Source organism: Falco punctatus, assembly GCF_963210335.1.
Source record: "Falco punctatus genome assembly, chromosome: 2".
NCBI classification, from domain to species: Eukaryota; Metazoa; Chordata; class Aves; order Falconiformes; family Falconidae; genus Falco; species Falco punctatus.
The window spans coordinates 43,757,997-43,780,708 of NC_137581.1; the positions used below are offsets into that span (position 1 = coordinate 43,757,997).

The 22,712-nt window shown below is 43.4% G+C and overlaps 1 protein-coding gene across 6 annotated transcripts in view; it reads right to left on the bottom strand.

The window, feature by feature from the left end:
* DACH1 (dachshund family transcription factor 1) overlaps positions 1–21,799 on the bottom strand; it is a 371,271-nt gene extending 349,472 nt beyond the window's left edge. For 5 of the 6 annotated variants that reach the window (XM_080376870.1, XM_080376869.1, XM_080376867.1 and 2 more), the window contains exon 1: positions 19,662–21,799. In XM_080376870.1, coding sequence (XP_080232996.1) covers positions 19,662–20,407 — 746 coding nt within the window. In that variant the 5' untranslated portion in view covers positions 20,408–21,799. The other variant, XM_080376871.1, reaches the window with a different exon arrangement.
* Between the last annotated feature and the right edge of the window lie 913 nt (positions 21,800–22,712).

The following is a 22,712-nucleotide window of genomic DNA, read 5'->3' on the forward strand; positions in this document are numbered from 1 at the left end:
TCACAGAAAGAAAACAAGAAAGATTTCTTTTTATTTTTTCTTCCTCCCTCCCCTTCAGAAGTACTAACAACTTTTCTCTTCTAGCTTAGCCACTGAAGGAGGAAAGTGATAATCCCTTTGAAATTCAGCACTTAACACCTATACGGTAGGTGATAATTGCTGCATTCCAAGAGGATTAGCACAGTGGAACCCACTTTACAGTGAAGTCAGACCATTCTGAACAGAGTGAAGTTTTGCTAAAACCATGCCTACCCAGGGAAATTTTGAGTTTCCCACTGGTTTTGTGTAGACAAGGGTCTTGGCTTCAGACGTATTTCTATCACATCTGCAAAAAGCTCCTGAAAAAATCAACTGGTGTTTAAAAAAGGCTGACTATTACTATTATAATTATTATTGTTGTTGTTGCTACGTAAGAGTATTCCTCAAGAAGTATAAACTAGTATTAATTCTATCAACACAGGTTATGAAAAGTGCACAGATTATCATAGCCTAAATTTTCTTACAGGCAGAATATTTCCAATGTCATTAACATTTTGCAGGACTACTGTGAACTAGATGCCCACAATAAAACAACAGTCAGTCATTTTATACCGCATCAGAACCCAGGGGTCTAAGTGACACTGTCAGATCCTACATAGCTATAGGAGATGCTTTCAATGCTAACGTACATGCCATTACCAGGCCGGGGTGGGGGGGTGGGGATAAGGAGTTCCAAAGAAGGCAAGAGGTATGAGTGATGAAATTTCACTGGAAAAAGCACAGCGATTTAGGGTTTTCCCTCTGCCCCACTCCACCAGCACAGACTGAGGCTCGACCTAAGTTCCCGGGTTCTTCCACTGCGCAGCACGCCCCGCGGAGCAGAGGATGCTCTGCAACAGCTGGGCCTCCTCTCCCTGAACAAGCCAAGCTCTGTGGGGCACAGAAGACGCTGCACACTCGTACTTCATCTTTCCCCGCCACCAGAACATGGCTGGGGGAGCATCCAAAGGCCGAAATCGCCCTATACCTCAAAGACCGACCGCATTTGGTTTTGCAATACAAAGCAGGCCAGCCTGCCAAGATTTTTGCTACAGCAGCTCTCCAAGAGAGAGGAACCTGGCTTTCACTGCATTCATACCTTTCCTTTTCAAAGACTTTACTTCTCCTTCCATCAGCGCTGACCCTCCTCCTGCTTCCTCCTTTTAAATACCGTGTTAAAGCGTCAAAGACCCCTGTGTAATCCACAGTTCATTTCCCGGGCTAGGCTCAGGACACCACAGTTAGGATGCAGGACAATTTCATGGCACACAGGACAACGATACATAAAACTGAAGGCCCGGTTCACCCCCCTCCTGCCACCATCACTCATTCCTGTCCCCGTTGCCCGTTCACTGTAACAGTACAACTGCTGATGAAAACACAAGGTGAAATGATTTCCCAAAACAGATAAGGGTTAATAAAAATAATACTGAAAAGGGGGGTAAGCGGGCAGCATTTTTAACCTAAACCTGATCTGTGCAGAAAATGGTCACACACGGTTGTACAGGCACAGCTGTACAGGAATGTGATCACAGTGCCTGAAGGAAACAGAAGCGGCAAAATTCTCTAAACCAACCCTGCTATCAAAAAAGGCTGTAAATCACAGCCTTACTTCTACAGCAAGAATACGAATGACAGAGATCTTTTATCTGATGAAGGAACCATTTATCTGATTCCTTTACCCATCATATTTATGTGATACATTTATTAACACATCACCTACTAATACATGGATTTATTTCATACTAGCTTTTCATTAACTCTCCAGTTGCTGCTCTTTCCTCTCTGTGCATGTGTGAATGCTCCAGCTATTGCCCATTTCAGCATCTCTAGCCAAATGCTGTTTATTTTCAAAGAGAAAAAAACACCAGAAAAGGTTTAATGTGTTAAACTTGTTTATGTTTAAACCTGTTTATGTGTAAACATATAAATATATTTGGTTTTCACTTTTCTCTTAAATTTGTAAACTACGCCTCAAGTTTCCTTGTTTCGCTGCCACGCAGCCATTGCTAAGAAAGGGAGCCTGAACTGAGAAAAGCTGGCAGCTGTAAATGTCAAGATTATGCCCTCCTTATTATAGATACTCTTTTCCACAAAGCTCTCACATCTTCTGATCATCATACATGGCAAGTGAGCACTCAGCAATGATGTCAAAGAAACTACTTCAACATCCAGGCAACTTTCAAAACCAGGCAACTCTTAAAATGAAGATAACTCCAAACAGCCAAGTAGATTAAAAATGGTGACTGAAGACAGAATTTTCTCCCAGGCAAATTGCCAATATTTTTCTGAAAGGTAAACTCGAGCTTTTAATTAGCATGAACACTCCTCCCTATGAGCATTGCCACTGTCTGGATCATCTTAAAAAGGCATAAAAATGGCATCCCACGACTGTGCTGTGGAGCTTAGATTTCCAGCAAGCACAACAGAGAAATTGCAAACCACTGACTATAATCTGAGCCGTGGAAGTTGAACATTGGTATAACCAAAGGTGAAGAAATTTTATAAAGCAAACAATGACACAGTCAAGTGAATATGAAGTGAAGTAGGGGTAAAGAAAACACATTTAAGCCTGGCAATTTCTTGATAGTTTTTATTAGCTATGCATTCTTCTGGTCCTGTAAATTAAAATCTCTACTAAGAAAGCTATATCAGGGATGATTAATATCTTCTAATTTAACCTCCCTTCCTCCCACAGCTCAAAATGAAGTGAAAGTTATCCTCAGCCTGGCCTGTCATGGTGGGCAATGGTCCAAATCATGAAAACTGGGTCAAGCATCTTTTAAAACCAGTATTATATGCTATAGCAACCATAAATTATCTATTTGTTTCTAATACAAAACCATTTCACACTTAAGATTTTGAATAATAATTTAAGAGTGTAAAATTAATATGCTAATAATGAAAATAATGTAAAGCTGCTTCTCTCAAATGATTCCTATAACATCATTATCTTTTTTCCCCAATTTATATGTCCACTGCACCATTTTATAACTATTAGAAGATACTCCAGGGTATACGTTATGCTGGTGTATAGCGACTTCTCTGGTGGCTGAAATCATTCAGCCCATGGACTTGTGAATAACAAAGCACCCACAGCTTAGCAAATCCTCGTATGACACATGTCATGTCATATCTTATTGCTTCAGCGCAACCCTTGCACTCCTACCATATCACCAGCAGCACAACACTTAAGTGCAGATGGGCCGAGCGCTGCTGACATCACACCCCCTGGAATGCATCCCTGCATCCCTGCTCCCATCCCCGGTCTATTAAAAGCACGAGGCATTTCTCTCCAAGCTCAGGATAAGCACTTACATTTGGTACCAAAACATTTGCAGGGGTGTTTGAATTTTGTTCCAGGGGAGTTGTGTGGATTTAGTAATTCCTGGCGGTCTTTTGTAGGTGTTTAAAACCACGTGGAGTTAGCCAAGTGACTCATTTGCATGGCGAGAGTGTCAACGGGTTCCGACATCAACATTCCTAGGAGGTGACTGCCCAATAGCAGTGGGTACAACCAGTGCTCTAATCACTGTTGAAATCATTGATAGCGCTGTCTATCCACACTATGACAGACAAAAGCTGAAATGTATTAAACATAGCAATCCATCATCCCGCAGATGGGAAGCAGGAGCCAACAGAGTTCAGAGGGAGCGACTCCCGCTGCTAACAATGGCTGAAGTACAGACAGTTCACTACTCCTCCTTGCTCCTCACCGGGCTCTTCTCCCAGCTTCCCAAGTGCGATAAATGAATAAACAGCCCACTGCAGAAGAAGGATTTAAATGCTGTAGACTTGCTGATAGTTATTATTCCAACTCAGAATGCCTATAAACAAGCTTAATGAGAACATCGGATCTCTTTTTTTTCAGGTTGTTTTTTTTTAAAAAAAAGGGGGCGGGGTGTTTGTTGAATTAAGAAATTGTGACTTCAAATAAATAAGAACCCCCCAAAAAAACCCACCAAACTTAAAAATGTTAGGTGTATAAATCTCATCTGAATATATGAGAAGCTGACGAGCTCAATATCTAGCACCGGCAGCTGGCAGCTGGAGACAAGCTACAAACAACAGTGCTCCAAATTAGGAAGTAATTTATGTGGAATACATCATTATTTTAACATGAAGGATACAAAGCTTTAAAGGGGAGAGGAATGGCTAGCAGACTTTTAAAGAAAAGTAAGTCCAGAGCAAAGTAATGCTATTTATGAAAGTTGATTTTTCTTTCTTGACTTATTTCTTGTAGGACACATGAGTCACACAATATAGCCAAAGGAAAAACTGCAACTGCTAACACCACATTAGTAAAGTATAAAAGGGAAAGACACTTTTCTTAGCATTTCAGCCTTGTCATTTCCAATTTTCTGCTCTTTGGACATGCTTGTATTCAAATTCTGGAACATCTATTCAGCATATCAATCCTAATTAGACAATCTGGGTCTGGAAAGGATGAGAGCTGGGTCATTTGCATAATTTAATCATAAATACTCAGTGATACATATTTCCAAATGCATTTGTACAATTATCTTTTCATCCTTGGGGCAATGGTATTAATATGATTAGGCAATATTTCTGGAAAAAACAGACAAGTATGCACTCTTTTTAACTGCAGCTTAGGGCGATATGAAAAATTAATTAATTTCTGAAGAAAATCAATTTCTGTACGTGACCACATTAGACATTGCTAAACCAAGACACAGAGTCCTTTCTCAATCGGAACATTTTATCATTCCTTTCCAAATTCTGATTGTTATATGAACATTTCAATAATAAAATTGTTAGATTATTTAAATTATCTTAATATATAAGCATGGAAAAGTGACTATTTCTTTTTCATGTTACCCTGACAGACATTGTGTTTTAAAAAATGTATTGTTTGACCAGTCAATAGGAAACCTTAGCATTTGGTCTGAACTCATCTTATGTGATCTTTTATTAATGCACATTATACTGACAGAATTCAAGGACAGCAGGAAATAATTCAGATCTGAAAACCACAGCTGAAAAAAAAATAGAACCACGCTAACCTAAAGTATTTTAAAATTAATATAAGGTTTCTTCCTTGTTTGTTTTGCTATGAAGAATTAGATAAGGTGTTCCTTCAACAGAAGCATACTCATTACAAAAATGTTGTGGCATATGTGGGATACAGCCAAGCACCCAGGTGGCTAATCTCATTTTTAGAAGAAAGATACTGCTTTGTATGTTAATTGGTAAAAAAAAAATAAATATTACATTTATGTTTTTATATGTATGGTCTTTATTTCTTCTCAATCAACAGAAAAAGTAGAAATTACTGCATGCAAATGTTCAATATTCATTTAATTTGCATGAAGGTGCTTGAGCAATTTTTTTTATTCTAACAAGCTCATTTTTCATGCGTTTTGTCTTTCATCCTAATCTAGCATCTGTCATTCCTTTTTGAAGTTATTATCGGCCCAATTCCCTCTTGGACATGGTTGCTGGGTGACCGGTATCTTAGCACCCACTTTGACAGGAACAGATGTGAATCTGATCAAGAGATTTCCCATGAGTACCTGAAATCACAAACAACTTTCAGGAAAAACAAACAGCCTTGCTGTCACCATCCCTCTCTCACCCTCCTTCCCACCCCTTCCCCCATCCCCCCCAAAAAGAGTACAAGGAAGTTGAGGCAGAGTTATCCAGCATTATTAAAACACATTATTATTTGGCAGGTGAGCTCCCCAAGTGTCTTTCTAGACATTTCTGCCTTCAAACAGTGACTCTCAGCTTTAAGTTTTAATAAACACCCTTTGAATACTTCCAAAGACGACGGTTCGTTTCTAAGGTCACCATCTTCTAAATGTTCTCACGTTGAACTTGTTTTGATCACATGAATGCTCTCATTTAAATCAATGGGATTACTCGTGTAAGCAAATTTCACGTGCATACAAGCAGCCACCAGTTGTTTTATAACACCTAACTCATATTTTGATTACAAATAATGTTCTGTGATCACTCCTGCACTTGGTATTTGTGAAACTCCAACTTATGAAAACTCTGCTAGCTATGCCATGTAGGTACCAATACTGACAATTTTTAAGAACCTGCATAATTTTATTCCTATAAAGCATTCGACTGAGATTCTAAATGCAACAGGACTCCTTACACAAACCAAAGTTTCCTTCCTGCTTGCAGGATTAAGATTTTTATGTGCAACCCAATTATCATATTGACTATATTCAATGCTCCACATGAGATACAGAAAAATATGAAGAAACCTGGGAATCACAGCTGTATGCTTCTGAAATAAACTTAAAACTACACAAAGCATTGGTGAGAATTTCCAGAAAGAGTGAAATTCTTAAAAAAAAAAAAAAAAAAAAAAAAGTCTAACAAACAATTTCACTCCCATCTAGCACCTCTGCCACAACAATCTCCGTAGCAAAGCTTATTCTTGCTTGCTTTGGCAGGCACTACGCTAAACACAGTCTTCCTTAGCGAAGAGAAAGGAAACATTTGTGATACAAAGACTGAAAATTTGATCACACATATGTAAACTTATAAGGCTGCATGTAACAGTAACACTGGGTAAATTTGCTTTAACATGCTGTCAACCAGCCTTCCACTTCTGTCTCTTCACTATGCTACTCTTCAGCATGTTCCCAGCCCCATAGCCTCAGGGCTCTTGTCCCTACTGATACTACTAGGGTTAGCAACTGCTTCCAACCAAGAATCCTCTGTATTTGAAGTTTTCACAGTGCCTAATAAAATGGAGATTCTACGAAGAATTGGAAATTTTCATCTTCACTTTCTTCAGACTCCAGAGAGCTGTGTGAGGCGAAGAAAATAAACAGGAGGAAAGGAAACGGAAAGATAGAGTTTGGATCTTCAAAGATCTGAATTTGTTCCTTCATTCTGAGTTGTTGTTTTATGATCAAACAGATAACAAAGGAATTTTTTCCTCTCTAGTTTAGATGCAAAGAAATTTAAGACAAACCTTTCCATCACAATAAAGCAGTCATTGCCACTACAGCTGATCTTAAAGATTTCCCTTATTCACAACCAAAATCAGAAAGCAGCCAAAACATTTTATTGGTAAGTCAAAAGCCTTAAACTAATCTGATCTAAATTTATTCTGGATACAGTAATGTTAATGCATGTTCTACCCAACTTATGAACAACAGAATTACAAAGGAAAAGCTAAGCAAGTCAGTGCTTAAGAAAAATGTTTTAAGTCCCCGAATGCAACTGGACCTTGACCTTCCATTAAAAATCACTGGGGAACAAACCCATTCTCTGTGTGTTGGAAAAAATGCCCCCCTCTACCCACTCAGGATATCAGCATCACACAGTAGTCAAAACTGTTGATGGCACCAACAAAAACTGAATCTAAAAGCATAAGGCTGACTTAGGGAAAGACAGAAAGAGAGCTTAGGGATCGTTGTGACCACTTATTTGAGGTGAATTAGAAAGGGACATTATGTACACATTTATAATAAATACATAATAGTGATAAGTAATCACCATTTAGAAGACTCGCCCTTCACTTGGCCAGTCAAAGGAAGCACAAGCTATGAATAATGGGGCCATGATGATGCCTCAGAGAACAGTTTGGTTATCCAGACTGGCAAAATCAAGAATGGCTTATTACAAACTGTATGGAAAAATTCATCGGTGTGAAAAGCAAACAAACAGTGTAAATAACTTCTTACTTATTGTGATAACTCTGTTATTCCCACTCCTCACCTTCCAATCCTTTTTGCCCAAGCCAAAAATGTGACTACAAATTCAGGACTAGGTGACAGTGGGAGCAGTAATTCACACAAAAGCCTCTTCTACCACGTCCATATTAAAGAGCAGAACAGTCTACAGCCAGGGATCATCAGCTGAGCTGTTTAGCCATCTAAAGCGTTAAGATGGTGTATAAAGAGAAAAGTGATATACACTAGATGAGTAGTAACCAAATCTGTCACTCATCCACTAGAAATAGGTAGACTTATACAGGCACTGAATGCCAATTTCAGCACTAGAAATGTCTTTCAAGGATGGGAAGATTGCCTGAGAATAGGAAACAGTTTCCATGAGAAGGTGGAAGCCAAGCCTGGAAGGTTTGCAGAGCCTCTGTGGGATAGTAATTGCTGAGGCAAACTTAAGCGGAACAGAGCACTCAGTTTGTTAAATAAATCAAAATGCAAGCTATTCTTATTTTATGTAACCCCATAAGCATAGTTCCAGATATTCAAATGAACTAAGGAACCCTTTCCCGTCCTTGGGGCCCACTGCTTCGACTTAGCTGGCATGCTCCTACACACCACACTGGCAGAAACACCTGGACACATCAAATACCGTACCACCTCACCACAGAGTGGTCAGCACTCACCATGGGGTTTTTAGGTTTTCAGCTCAAAGCAAAGTACTGAAAGAGGAAAGCCACGGTAGCACCTACTCATTACTTTCTTTGATTCCAAGAGGAGGTCTGAACCCAGATTTTCCAAATTCTAAACTTTTAGTCTTACTGAGGGAAGGAGAAAGGTCATTTTGGCAGAAGGAAGAAAGGAGTCTCTGTGTCTTCTTGTAAACTCTTTCATTGGGTAACCCTTTTTGAACCTTGATCCACCATGTCCCATGTCCCAGGTGAGCAGCCTAACACCCCATCGGCAGTCACTCTCTTCTCTATAGCCCATATAACATGCACCAAATATAGTCACTCCCTGCTCTATATTTGCATTTCGCATGCAGGAAAACGAAGCCTAAGTTACTAAACCCAGAGGAGAGTTCATGGTTTGAGGATTTAGCCCATACCGAACAAATTCTATAATTTAAACTTTTTGCAGGTTAATTATATTGAGAAATCATTAGACATTTTAAAGAATTAGAACATTGAACTGTTAAATATTAGGCACATGACCCATACCTAATGTAAAGTAAGTTTCTAAAAATGTCCTCAGAAAAATTTAGTAGAAAAACAGGTGTAGGAGAGAATTCAAATGTGACCCATCAGGCCCCAGTATTTAGAAATGAATTGGGATCAGTTCATTCCTTTCCCATGGGGTAACTTGTATAAATGTAATTCTATGGTTTCATAAAACCAGGTCAAGCTTCTGTCCCTTGAGGTCGTTTGGCAATTTGAAGCATGGCAGCACTTTTTCCTGGCTACAAGTTCAAATCTGCATGCGTTCTGGATTTGTGAAACGCAACAATTAGCCGAGCTGAAAAAGATAAGACCCATCCCGATTACAGCACACCTTCCTCACAGAAAACCACTTACAGGGGTGAAACACAATTTCACAAAACAGTATTTACGACAAGTTGGCTCTTTCATTTAAGCTGATGAAAATGCCTGCGTTTTTCACCTCTAACAAAATAAGTATTTTTCTTTCATCAGCTGGCACACCAATTAAAAAAGCAGATGACCTTATCACATAACAATGCCAGCAGTTGTAACTGACGACATCCTTCTCCTTTAATGTCAAAATGTTTTACCCATATAATCATACTGTGGAATATCTGTGAATACACGTATGCTTCACAATGCATTTCATAGCTATTATTTTATCACCTCTCATGATATCACTGTATTATACTAATTTAAGTAAGAAAACACGTAAAGTAAGACTCAACGAGATAAAATCATAGAAGGGGGTCACCAGAAAAGGTGAAACCTGTACTTTGCAGACCCACATCAGCGAAGGCTCAGCAGCAGACAGCCAAAGGCCATGGAGGCTCCACTCCTTCAGGAACAACCTGAAATCACTGTGTTTAGCATCATGTCCCATGTACTGTGTACCAGAGCCTGACTTTCACTGCAGTGAGGCAGGAATGACAATCTGACTCTGAGATGTTGCTCAGCTGAGCAACACAAATCCACCCGTACTGGACCATACTCCTTCTGGGGCTATCAAAGCTTCCTCAACCTGTGTAAAGGGTATATTGGCCAGCTCCACACAAACAACTTCTAATGCATGCCTCTAAGTCCATATGCCAGCCAAAGACCCAGAGGCACCAAGGACTGCCCCATCTCAGACCACAAGCAGACTGGTCCCTGCAGGAACCTCCACACCCTGAACAGCGAAATCTATTGAAAGTTTATTAATTTTTAGGCACATCCCACCTGCTGCACCTTGAGGCGGCCTCAAGCCAATCCAACAGCTGTGGCCGTACCCAAACATCTCCACTAAAAACCTCACCGGTGCTCTCTCCAGGAAACATTTCGACTCCTTCCTTGCACAATTTGCATGGCTGCTCCTGCAGCAGCTATATGCTGTTCAGTTAGTATTTCTAACACATTTTCCTCACAGTTTATGAAAAATTTATTTTATACATAGCTATACTTTAAACCGTAAATTACTGTAGCAGGAGCTTTGTTTAGTACTTCTATCCTTATTTTATCATGATATTTCAGCAGCAAATTTTGAAGGGAATTGTTAGAATCATAAGCCATCTGCAACACCAAGTAATGTAAGACAAAATAATTTATTAGCAGTTCATATTTCTTTTTTAATCTGGCCTGTCAAAAGCTATGAGTACCAGCTTAAAAAAAAAAACCAACAACAAACACCACCCAAAACCCCAAACAAAACAAAAAACCACCAAACCAACTGATCCTGCTCTGAATTAGAACAACATACAACAACATTTGCAACAGAATTGTGACATTAATCTTTAGTGGTAGATGCAGACATGGAGAAATAATGAAGTCCTGCAAATCATCTACATAGTAAGAACTGTTCTAACAAGCTAAGAAAATGGTTTTTTAAAAAAAAAGAGAACATATGCTTTTTCACTTGTATCAGTCCTTATTATACAGTTTATACCACCTGAGGCATTTTCCTTGCCCCTCCTTTTTTTTTTTTTAGCTTTTAAGCAGAAATTTAAGGAAGCAGCAAACAATTGGAAAATGGTTTCACTTCCTTCCCACCAAACTATCAGTGAGTATCAGAAATAAAATGTAAAAAGTGACAGCCGTGGCACACATCTTGAAGTGCCCATTTCCTTTAAAAAGTGATAGGCTGCTTCTCTGCTACAGAAATTAATACAAAAATCCCCAGCAGGAGGTACAAAGCCACAGGTTATACCAAATTCTCATACTCATTCCTGCCAAGACATTGTCCTGATTTCCTAGAGTTAATTAATAAGAAAGAACACAATACTCACAAAAACATTTAAAAATGCATAATGAATCTTATTTTATGCAACAAGTGTTAATTTACAGGACACTACAGCAGCAGCATTTTTTCAGTGCCTTCAAACTGTCCCTACTAATGCAAGAAAAGTATACAGTAAGCCAGCTTCCTACCAAAGATGTCAACTGATTCTTTTATAGCCCTTCCAAAAATATTTTGCAGATGCTTGGTTTAAAGATGTATGTAGGCTATTGATAGCAACAGGACTATCCACATTCTTAAAGTTAAGCATATGGTTTCAAACCACAGCATTTTTATTTTAATGTAAATAGCCAAGTCCTACAGGTGACCTTCTTCAACAAAGAAAGGTTTTTACAGCAGGCCAGGAGACTGGAAACAAATTATATGCTTCATGAAGACAGATAACGCTGGCATCCATTAAAACATGATATAAAACCAATTAAAATATTAAGTTTATATTTTTACTACATTTTGAGAAGTATCATTCAAAAATAATAGCTTCAGTAATGTTTTTTAAAGAATGCTCGAACTATTAATAAGCCCTGACTAGACTTATCACCACTAAAAATGTTATGCATTGCTTGTAGTTCTTAAAAATACAGTACCTATAACCTGAAAGCAGCTTTTTTCTGCATAAAATCTGCATAAAATCATGACCTAGCTCTTTATTAAAATAAAAATAATTAATTAGTAAGTATTAGGAAAACATGACATCAAAGTTACAAAAGATGTAATAGTAATAATATATATATATGTATTACGTGTTCCCTTTATAGTTTACTTTATGTAACTACTTTATTTTTGATCCCTTACAATTGTTTTGCGTAAGATGAAAAAGCAAACTGTTTCCCAAAAGTAAGATTTAAAAATAATTTCTATCATACAACAATTTGTAAATACAAGCATATTCTGAGACATGTCCCGAACAACAGCTTTTGATCCAAATGCAAAATACCCATTACCTGTTCTCAGTATAGTATCGCTAACAAGAGCTCTAACATGAATGGTATTCAGAGTTATGAACTTCAATCATGACATCGTAATGTTACAAATGTATTTTAGCTGTCAGCTATGCTAAAATGTCTGCAGCAGTCCCACATACTCCCCTTCTTCCCCTTCCTCCCCAGCCCCATCCAATTCTGGTATGTAGCTCTGTTACTTTTGTTAGCTAGGTAAGCTGTCTGCACACCTATGTATGGCCCTCTCAGTTAGTCATACAATCTAAGGGAAAAACTAAACATAAAAAAGGCATGTCTTAATAGTTAACACGTTGGGGTTTTTTTCCAGTATTTTTAGTATCCCACAAAAGTATAATGTGCATGAGAAAACTAGCCCGAAAGTTTTACTTGAACCCAAGCTTGTTTTGGATCAAAAGGAATTTAGGCGAATTTAGCCATTTGGCTAATCAGGAGAATAATTCTATAAATACTAAGAACGAATAAAATTTCAAGATCAAAACACCCTCTTATTTTAATGGAAAAAGAACATCCAGTTATTGTGGTGAGGTGCACTGGAAAATTTTAATTGACCTGCTGCACTGCTTCTGGACTATAGCTAATGTCAGCCTTCCAATGGACATAAAACCCCACTGTTTAGTATTTGCAACAAAAATATTATTTATTTTTTAGATGCTGAAATAACTTTCTTCTTCACAAGGAAGCTGCAAAATATATGGGATGCAAAGAAAATATCTACAGTAAATTAGTTTTGGAGGCAACAGGGTACCTTTAAACAGAATAATGAACAGAAAGTTACGCAGGTGCTACCCATACCAGCATTCTCCGGGCTGTATGACAAAACCTTTAGACTGTTTTATTACATCAAAAGCATAATATTAAGAATATTAAAAAAAATAGGTTTATACTGGTTTAGAAAGTTTCTCTTTATTCCTAATACACTGTTCGGATACACGCAATTTATGACATCTTTTGATACAATTCTGCAAATTGTATTGTATATATTCATACCCCTGCCACAGGAGGATATTGACTCTAAATATAATTATCACAAAACATTGTCTAAAGCACTGTGAACTGAAATATATTTTGTAATCTATTTCCTCAACCACAACTCATGCAAGCACTTCCATGAATTTTGGTGAATGTATCGTGAACTGCCGCTCAGGGTCCTTTCAGTCCAATATCCCATCTCCAAAACTGACCTATGGAAATTCACAGAAAAATGCAAGTACTCAGTATTTACAAAGTTATCCTTCCCCAGTGTAGTTTCCCAGCTCATTACTATCACTGATTTAGAGTAAAGAACTACAAATTGGGAAGTAACTGTATGGTCAAAAGCTGATCCTTCCTCCTATAAAATTCAGTGACAGTGTTTTTCTACTTTATGCTATGGAAAAGATACTACCACCCTTTTTCTTTTTCTTCCCTTAAAAAAAAAAAAAAAAGAAGTTTTAAACAGTTCACAGTTATTCACAGTTAAAGCTAAAATTCCATATTTAAGAGATTACATTTCAATATTCTGCAATGCTTATGAAATGAAACATCAGGACCTGTTAGGAGATGCCCCTGGCTGAGCACTGCATCATAGAAATAAGCAAAACATAGTGGGTTAAGGGTAAAGTTACTCAAAGCAACCTGGATTTTATCAAGTCACAGACATACCTTGATACTAAATATGAAGATTTTTTGTTTATGTTTCAGGATTTTTGAGAATAATTTAAATGATGATGGAAAAGAAAAATTCTTCCTTAATGCATGCTGGAGAAATTATCTATATATGAATTAACTCTCTGGATCATAATAGCTTTTTGCAGATGACTCTTCAGCTCTATCATTTAAATACTTATTTAGGCAACTAAAAATTTACTGTCAATTCATATTATGTCAGTCCACATTATGGCGCTGTTACAGTATGCACATTTAAAGAGTATTGAAAAAATTACTGTTCATGTGCAGCATATAATTTGCAAAAGGTTAATAACTATTTTAAAACAATGAATGGAATTAACTCATAATGCAAAGCAGATGCCCCAAACGTTATTTTTTAAACAAAACATATTTAACTTATAAAAGAACAAAGAAGATCTAAATCCAGTCCTGTTGCTTAAAAACAGACAGGCATTGTGGTTGTTTCAGACTCTTGGTTCGCTGGCTCATACAATTTTGATAAAACTCCGTAGTTTCTGACTACTCCCTCTGCTATCCTGCAGCCAGGAATTAATTTTTTCCGCTAAACTTGTAAAGCTCCTCCATGAAGAGGCAATACTGGCAACACTGAAAGAGATTTACCTGTATCAGACCAGCAGGGATTGCAGTAATAATTTAATGTATCTACGATAATAGTTCAAAAGAAAAATACTGAAATTCAATCCAGTGTATGACAATTCTCTGCTTCGTATGCAATTCACTTTAGATGATGAATTGCAGAGATAGGCAAAAACAGCCGTCTGGAACGATCTAGTAACAGGAGAAAACAGAAGAAATACTCAATGGCAGTCAAACAAAACTAGCATTTCCAACAAACATTCCGAACACACTCCAGATTCCAAAATATTAAGCAGGCAAGTAGAGTAAATAAGATGACTTTAAGTGCATTTTGGTTTGCTGTGCTGAGAAGCAGGGGAGACAAATGCCCATGTGGGAACGGCAGCCCCCCAGGTGCCAGCCCTAGGGGGCACGCTGTGGGGCGCGCTCCCAGCATCCCAGGTAGGACCAGTAGCCTCAGGCATCATGCCTCCAGCTGCAGAAAGAGAGTGGAGGCCCAAGACTGAACCGAGCATTTGAACACAGATAGTAATAGTTTGTGGAAATAACAAAGCTATTCGCTGTGCTTTCCCACAGTCCATTCTGGTAAGTTGATACAAAATTGACAACAAAAGTGTGCAGTTTTATATAAACTACAGCTACTGGTCAAACGTTTTTTTTTTAAAAAAAAAGAAAAAACGCACAACAAAACCCATAAAACTTTACCAATAGTCATAGCTGTAAGATAAAGGAGGACTAAATCAAATGGAACACTTCAGGAAAATCACATGAAGTAATCAAGGAAAAAAACGTCCCTCTGCCCACCACTAGCAGCCCCTCACATCCCTGCAGAGGAACAGCACCGGCAGCGTTGCACAACAGGCAACGAACGCTCACTGGGGAGAAGTGTTCCCTTCCTCAAGTATCAGATACTGGGCTGATGCCAGGGACTAAGCATCAGATTAAAGGGATAAATTCTCTGTTCTGTTGTAATAAGCATGGCCCAAAGATCTCAGCTTCTAACTTGTAATATTTACCGATAAATAAATAACCATAAGATGGATATTAAAGTTCTGTTATTGTGAGCAGCTGGAGTCTTTCAGGTTTTTTTTAAGTCTGAGGAAGCCACCTCCAAACCTTTCACTCCTTTATAGTTACTACAATTTATCCTCTGGCCTTCCAGAAGTCGTCTTTGCTTGTAAAACCTACCATATTTCTGCTGATTATATTTTAGTAATCTGTGGCAAGAAGGAAGGTCATCAATATAAACTGCAGATACTATGTATTTGACATTCCTTCCAGCTGCACTTGCTGACCTGTTCATTTAAAATACCTATGATCTGTACTAACCTATATGGGTGAGATACTCCTTTAATTAATACAAACGGGAAAAAACTATGCAAGCGTGCAGTATTCAGTAAACAAGCACATGCTAGGTCCACATAATTTGAGAGAAGCAGAAGCTAGCAAAGAGAGACTGAGTAACTGCCGTGTAAGACAGGCTTTGAAGAGAATTGTTTCATGTTCAGCATCTTTCCCCTTTATACTCAAAAATCAATTAGGTTGTTTTCCAAAATTTGTAAATAGCTTCCAAACAGTGCAAATAATTCCCTGCTTTAAGTATGAATGTCAGCGAACTCATTCAAAATCATCTTCAAATGTCAGAAAAGATTAACAGATCCTGGCCACAGGAGGGAGGTCAGAAGAAGGCACACGCTTTTAGTCTTTACTCGGGTGGACACGATCCAAAGCCAACCTAAGTCTATGGGAAAACTCCACGAAGGAACCCAGCATGGTAACATTTCACGACAAGTGCTCAAAACACAACAGACCAGAAACAATCTGTGATCAATAGCTTCCAGGTCATTAATCCCAGGCAGGTGACATCCAGTGTGCCGTTCGGTACTCTCTTTCACGCACACATTCAAGAAAACTGACTCGACTGGCATCTAGTAGCTTTAAATATTTTCCATGTTTTGCCTTTATCCTCCCCGTTTGTTTGGCACATGGCTTTCTAACATCCCATTAATGTCAAACCGTTTAATCGGAATGTAAGCTAAATGCACAGTTTGCTATTTCCTGGATTTCTGTTTGGCGACCAGTGCTTTTTATGAGGAAAATAAAAGCAAAGGTCAGTATGACCAGAAAAGAAAAGTCATCTTCCATAACGGAAGCTTATTTTTCCAGTGAACTGATACAGAAGCCTAATTTAGAAAAAGGTCCTTTAGTATCATGTTATTATTAGTAGTATCACAAATAAACACAAAAACCAATTCACTTTACAGACCTCCACATTAAGCATTCAATAGAAAATCCCTTGGTGTTTTATTGATTTTTGTTTTATTGATTTTTTAAATAGCAATATCACAGTTAAAATGTATCATTTTAGTGAAACACCTCTAAAAGTTTTCCATCACGAAATAAGTTATTACAAATTATTTCCACAGCAACTGGCAACTAACGATTCAATCCATTTAAAGAACAACAAAGTAATGGCTTTATTTGGATGCCTTTTTTGATTAAATAACGTATTAACCTTGATGAAGCTTTCCAAAAAGGGATTAGTGTATTCGAGTGCATCAGCTGATTATGAGACAAATATAACGGTGATAAGATGCTGGTTCAAATTTTCTGAATCTGATGAGTATAACAATTTAGCCGCTAGGATGGAGTTGGCTCTTAGAGCTTCTATCCCAACAGTAAGTGTCCACCCAGATACAAAAGACATCACCCGGCTAAAGTATGCAGTAACTGAGAGTCTGGAAAGGTCACTTAAATCACTGAACTGGGGAGAATAAAATATCCTGCATAATTACTGTAACGTCAGAAATAATTAAAAATAATTAATCTGTAAGGAAAGGAGAATCAGAGTGAAATGTATTGGAGGGGAAACCCAGAAAGTAAATACAGATTTATCTTCTGATGGTATCATCCATTTTGACCAAAACTCACTGACCCACTTTGCTTTATTTGTCTATACTGTAATAATACATTTTGCATACCTATTGTATATCCTTTCCATTAAGTTATTTGCTTAATGGATGTATAAATAAGTCTACTGCAATTACACTTTTTAAGGGTCAAATCCTATCCACTTCTGAACCCACAACTGTAATTTCTACTACGCCAGATGATAACACAGCAGACCTCAGAAACAGCTGAAACCCGGCCGATTCGGTGGTGTTTACGTGATCAACCCATGTTACAAACAGGCTGCCAAACCCTTCTATATCCCTGCAAAGTCCAGGAACCAGTGACCGCATACCCCCCGCCCAAAAAAAAAAAAAAAAAGTTTCTGTATTTTTTAATTTCACGTGTTAAAAATACAGTGACCGTGGCAAAAGAAAACTTCCATTAGTTTATTTTAAGGACCAAATCTTGGCACTCGTGCAGTTGTTACATGCCACGCAAAAAAAAAAAAACAACACAAACACACAAAAAAAACCCAAAAAACAACCAACACCCCAATCATCTAAGAGCAGCTATTAATATTCATGTTGATTCCACATGAAACAACAGCAGTTACCCGAGCAGCTACAGTTATGTCAGCGCCTGGAAGTTATTCCAGGCTGTTTTGTCCTGCTACCCTGAATATTCAGAAACTTCAACAATCCATCGAGCAACAGCCACCGCAGAGTAAGTGCTGTGCTTCGCCCCGCTCTAGGCTGGCGAGCCCCATCTGCCCCCCGCCGCCTGGGGCAGGGGGGACGGAGGGGATGTCACAGCCCCCGCCACCAGGGCAGGGCACGGCACGGCCCCGCGCGGGGTTAGCTGCCCACGTGTTGGCGGTTGCTGCACCTTGAAATCTGACAATAGGAAAGTGAAAGGAGCCCGCTCTGTTTATTTGCGTACACTGAAAGTATCGTCGGGACTTTGCCCGCGCCCTCCTCCTCGGCGAGCCCTCGCTCCGTGTGGTGCTCCCACCGCCCCTCCAGCGCGGCAGAGCCGGAGCCCCCCGCCCCAGGCCGGGGGAGCCCCCGGGAACTGGAGGCGCTTCCGACCGCTCTGATCTCGAGGTCACGGCTGTTATGCGATCCCTTCTCCTTATCAAGCAGCTTCAGCCCTGTAACCTACAGATTGAGAGATAACAGCCCCACACTTTCGCCCTCGGTTACAAAGCCGGCTGCTACCGCAGCAGGAATTTCCTCTTTTGCCCGCTCCTTCTCCTCCGCACCCCGCCCCCCCCCCCCCCCCAACCACACCTCCCCGGCTGTGCCAAGTTTGGGGCCTCACCTCTCCTCCGCTGACCCCCCGACCCGCGGATGCACGGCAGGGCAGCGCGGCGGTACCCGGAGCGCTGCCCTCCCGCCCCCGGCGCCATCCCCGCCACCGCGCCCGCGCAGAATAGCGCGGTAACCGGATTCAGCCTTGGCCAGATACCATCCCCGCTCCCGCTGCCACCGTCGCCCTCTCCGCAGCTGGCGGGGGCCGGGAGCCGCTCGCACCTGCTCCACGGGAACCCCCCCCACGCCCACCCCGCCCCGGAGGGAGCAGGCCAGCCCGGCCGCCGGGCACCCCTCCCCGCTACCCCAAAGCGGCCGCAGCCGCCGCCGCCACCACCTCCTCCTCACGGTCTTCCCGCCCTCCCTCCACCCCACCCCCCCGCCCCGTTCGCCATGTGGCAACTGCCTCATAGACCTATACAAAAAGTGCACGTGCCCCTTCGGATATATGACAGCAGCTGATGGCCAAGTGGCTTCCACCCACCCCGGCCAGGCCCTCCGCCCGGCAGGCGGCCCGGCGCCCCATCCCAGTCACACGAAACCCGAGTGCCTGTGTGTCGCTGCCCCCCCCACCCCCGCCTGGACCGCTCCCCGCCCACTCCTGTGCACCCTTCGGGCAGCTTTTTCTCAGGGCCGCTCGTTTCAAAGACACGTCCAGGGATAAACTTGAGGAGGGGGGTCGGTCAGAAAGCACTTTTTGGCCCCGCCACCCTCTCCGCGGCCCCGCCGGCCCTCCGCTCCCCGCGGCAGTCCCGAGCCCCCGGCACGCCTCGGCCGGGGGGAGGGAAGGGGGCAATGACAGGGCGATACTTGCAGGGCGCGGGGGGGGGGGGGGGGGGGGGCAGAAGCACCCTCTCTCCTCCCTCTCTCCCTCCGTCCCGCCGAGGAGCGGCGCAGCCGGCTGCGGAGGAGGCCGGCTGGGTGCTGGGACAGCGAGGGAGAGAGGGGGCGAACGCACGCGGCTGCAGGCCGCCCCCCCCCCCCCTCCCGGCCCGCGCGGTGGCAGCGGGAAGCGGCGCAGCGTCCGCCCGGGCCGCACCGCGCGGGGGTGGGACGGGGGCGGCGGCGGCGGGGGTGTCCCGCGGGGTGTGCGTGTGCCTTGCGGCGGTTACCTGGCGTTGGTGCAGTCGTTGTAGAGGGTCTCGAAATCCTTCCTGGAGATGAGTTTGCAGCGGTTGACCCCGGGCTGGATGGCCCCCAGCCCCCTCAGGATGCGGACCTGCTCCACGTTGCAGACGACGGGCGTGATCTCCAGCCGCTTCAGCTTGGTGTAGACCGTGTGCAAGCCCCCCACCAAGTGCTTCAGGAAGAGGTCGAACGCCTGGGGCAGGCAGATGAGCTCGCAGCCCTCCACGGTGAAAGAGGCCACTTTGGCCCCCCTCAGATCCACCATCTTGCACTCGTTATTCTGGGGGGTGTTCTCCACCGGGGACGGGGTCGAGTACACGGGCTTGCCGGGCAGGCTGCCGGCCGCGCTGGCCGCGCTGGCATTGGGAGTGGAGGTGCCGCCGCCGCTGCTGCTGCCGCCGCCGCCGCTGCTGCCGCCGCCGCCGCCGCCGGTGCCCAGGCTGGGGCTGCCGCCGCCGCCGCTGCCGTTACCGCCGCCGCCGCTGGTGGTGGAGGTGACTGTGGCCGCCGCTGCCGCCGCCGCCGCCGCCGCGATGGGCTCCGGCCGGAATAGGTTTGTCCCCGAAGCGGCCGGCGGGGGAGCGATGGACGGAGACGGAGAGGAGGTGGCCGACGAGGAGGTGGCCGACGAGGAGGTGGTGGTGGTGGTGGTGCAGGCGGCAGAAGTTGAGACCGGAGGCTGAGGGGGGACCAGCTGGGTCGGAGGGATCAAAGCAGCCGGTACGGCCATGGTCACATATACGGCGGAGGGGGCAGGGGGAGGGGGGAAAGTTCCCACACACACACGCAGGGGAAAGGGGAAAAATTAAAAAAAAAAAAAAAAGAAGATAAAAAAATTAAAAAAGGAGGAAAGGAGAGAAGGGAGGAGGGGGGAGAAGAAGGGGGGGGATAACCCCGGATCAGGTGCTGCGGCGAGCGAGAGAGCAGGGGGCAGAGTGAGAGAGAGAACGCACAAAGTGTCCCGCAAGTGGGGACGGAGGAGGAGGAGGAGGAGGAGAAGTCCGCTCCGGGCGGCGGGGCTGGGGCCGAGGGGAGGGGGGAGGGCAGTTTCTTTTTGTGGTCCTTGCTCTAGCACCACGTTAAAGACGAAGGTGAAAAGGAGGAGGTTTGAAGGACTTCGGTTCTCTCTGGCAAGTACATTGATCAAAGATTGAGAGGGGAATGACAGAGAGAAAATGAGCTGGGAAGTGCTGGCTGCCGCCGCCGCTCGCTGGACGAGTTGTTGTTGTCACACGGTGCGGAGGGGAGGAGCTCCGGCAACTTGAAATACCCTTTGAAGCAGCAAAAGGCTCACTCACTAGTATTAACCCAAATTATCCAACCAGGAACCCGGAGCAGGAAAACAGAGAGAGGGAGAGAAGTCTCCCCCCGCCCCCCCTCCTTTCAGGAACCGTTAGATTACATGTTTCATATTTCACCCCACCAGAGACGAGATGTAATTTTCCCAGCCCTTTTCTGCAGTCGCTTGTCAACACAGTTTGTGAGGAAACACGAGCGTCTCCAGCGCTACCCCGAAGCCGGCCGGGAGCGGGGAACCGGGGGTGCGGGGCGGGCGCTGGCCGCGCACCTTGCCGGGGCCGGGCCGGGGCCGGGGCGCCCGCGGACAAAAGCAGAAACCTCCGGACGGGTCTGTTCCTCTCGCTGTTGTCCTCCCGGAACCACAGACGCTCCTCCCGGCGGGGTGGAAGCTGCTGCCGAGGGGTCCGGGGACAGCGCCGAGGCCCCTTTGTTGCGCGGGCAGCGGCGGCTGCGCGGGGCGCGCAAGGGCAGCCCCACGCGGCAGCGCTCGCGGAGACCTTCCTGACGGCGGCCACGGATCGAGGGGGACGGGGCGCCGCGGGTCACGCCGTCGGGAAACCGCATCGAGGGGGGGCCGCGGCGGCCCCGAACTAACTTGGGGGGGGGGAGTGTGGGGACCGCCCGGCCCGCGCAGGCACCGCCGCGCAACAGGTGTCGGCGTCGCGCAGAACCCCCGCGGCGGCGTCCCGGGGCAGGTAGCGCGGAAAGTCAGCTGCTGCGTGTGCCCACGCATGCGCAGTGGCGCGGGCGGCAGGACGCGCCGCGTCTGGCGTGGCCGGGCCCCGTGCGCCGCGTGCTACCTGCCCGCCGCCGAAGTTGGGGAGGGAGTGTTAGGGTCGGTCGGGAGAGCCCGGGGCTTTCTTCTGCTTCCCTCGAGGGCACTTCGCTTTTTTAAAAGGGTAAAGAAATGGGCAGCCTTTACAGACGGGGGGGGGGTGGGGGGGTGGTGTCGTGCAAAAACAAGGTTCGGTGTGTACGTGATGCTTCCCGTGTTAAAAATACATGTTTTGTACTTCGTGAATTGCGATGCATGTATGTGCGCCCTTTTTAAATGTATACAATTATGTGAGATATGACTCATGGGATGACACATCTACAGAGGAGATAATCCCAGCTGTAGTAATTCAATGCAGGGGAATTTCCACATTATTAGATACAAACTACTTTATATGATCTACTTGCTTATTGTACTTTTAAATTCAATCTACAAGAATTTGTGTTCCAATACCAGTAAACATGTCATTTGCTAGCGAAATTTTTGCTGTCCTGCACTAAAATCTTAAGAATAGGCTGATGGCACCGAGAAAATACAAAGGATCATGTTGTTTTGAAGTCTGGTGTACCCACAACTGTGCAGAACACTTCTTCAAGCCGTTTTTAGGTGCTTTGCAGAACGTTTATCTGGAGGAACGTGTACAACCTGAGTTCCACGGGTGGGATCTAGCATTGCATAGAACTTGTAATTTAAAAATGTAAACGCACTGCATCTTTCTTCTTCAGTTGTTGAAAACCAACTCTGTCCATATTTTCTTTGCCTCAACTATCCTTTCATTTTCTCTTACACCTTGTGACGACAGAACAGGTCCTTGAGAAGATCAGGACAGAGCCAGACATGCGTGATATTGCCTCTTGGAGATCTGAGTGAATTCTGAATTAGGAAATCTACCATTTCATTTTTTTTCTCTGCTTTCCCTACAACACGATGCACACCAGCCCTTCTGCTTTTCTTCTTACTG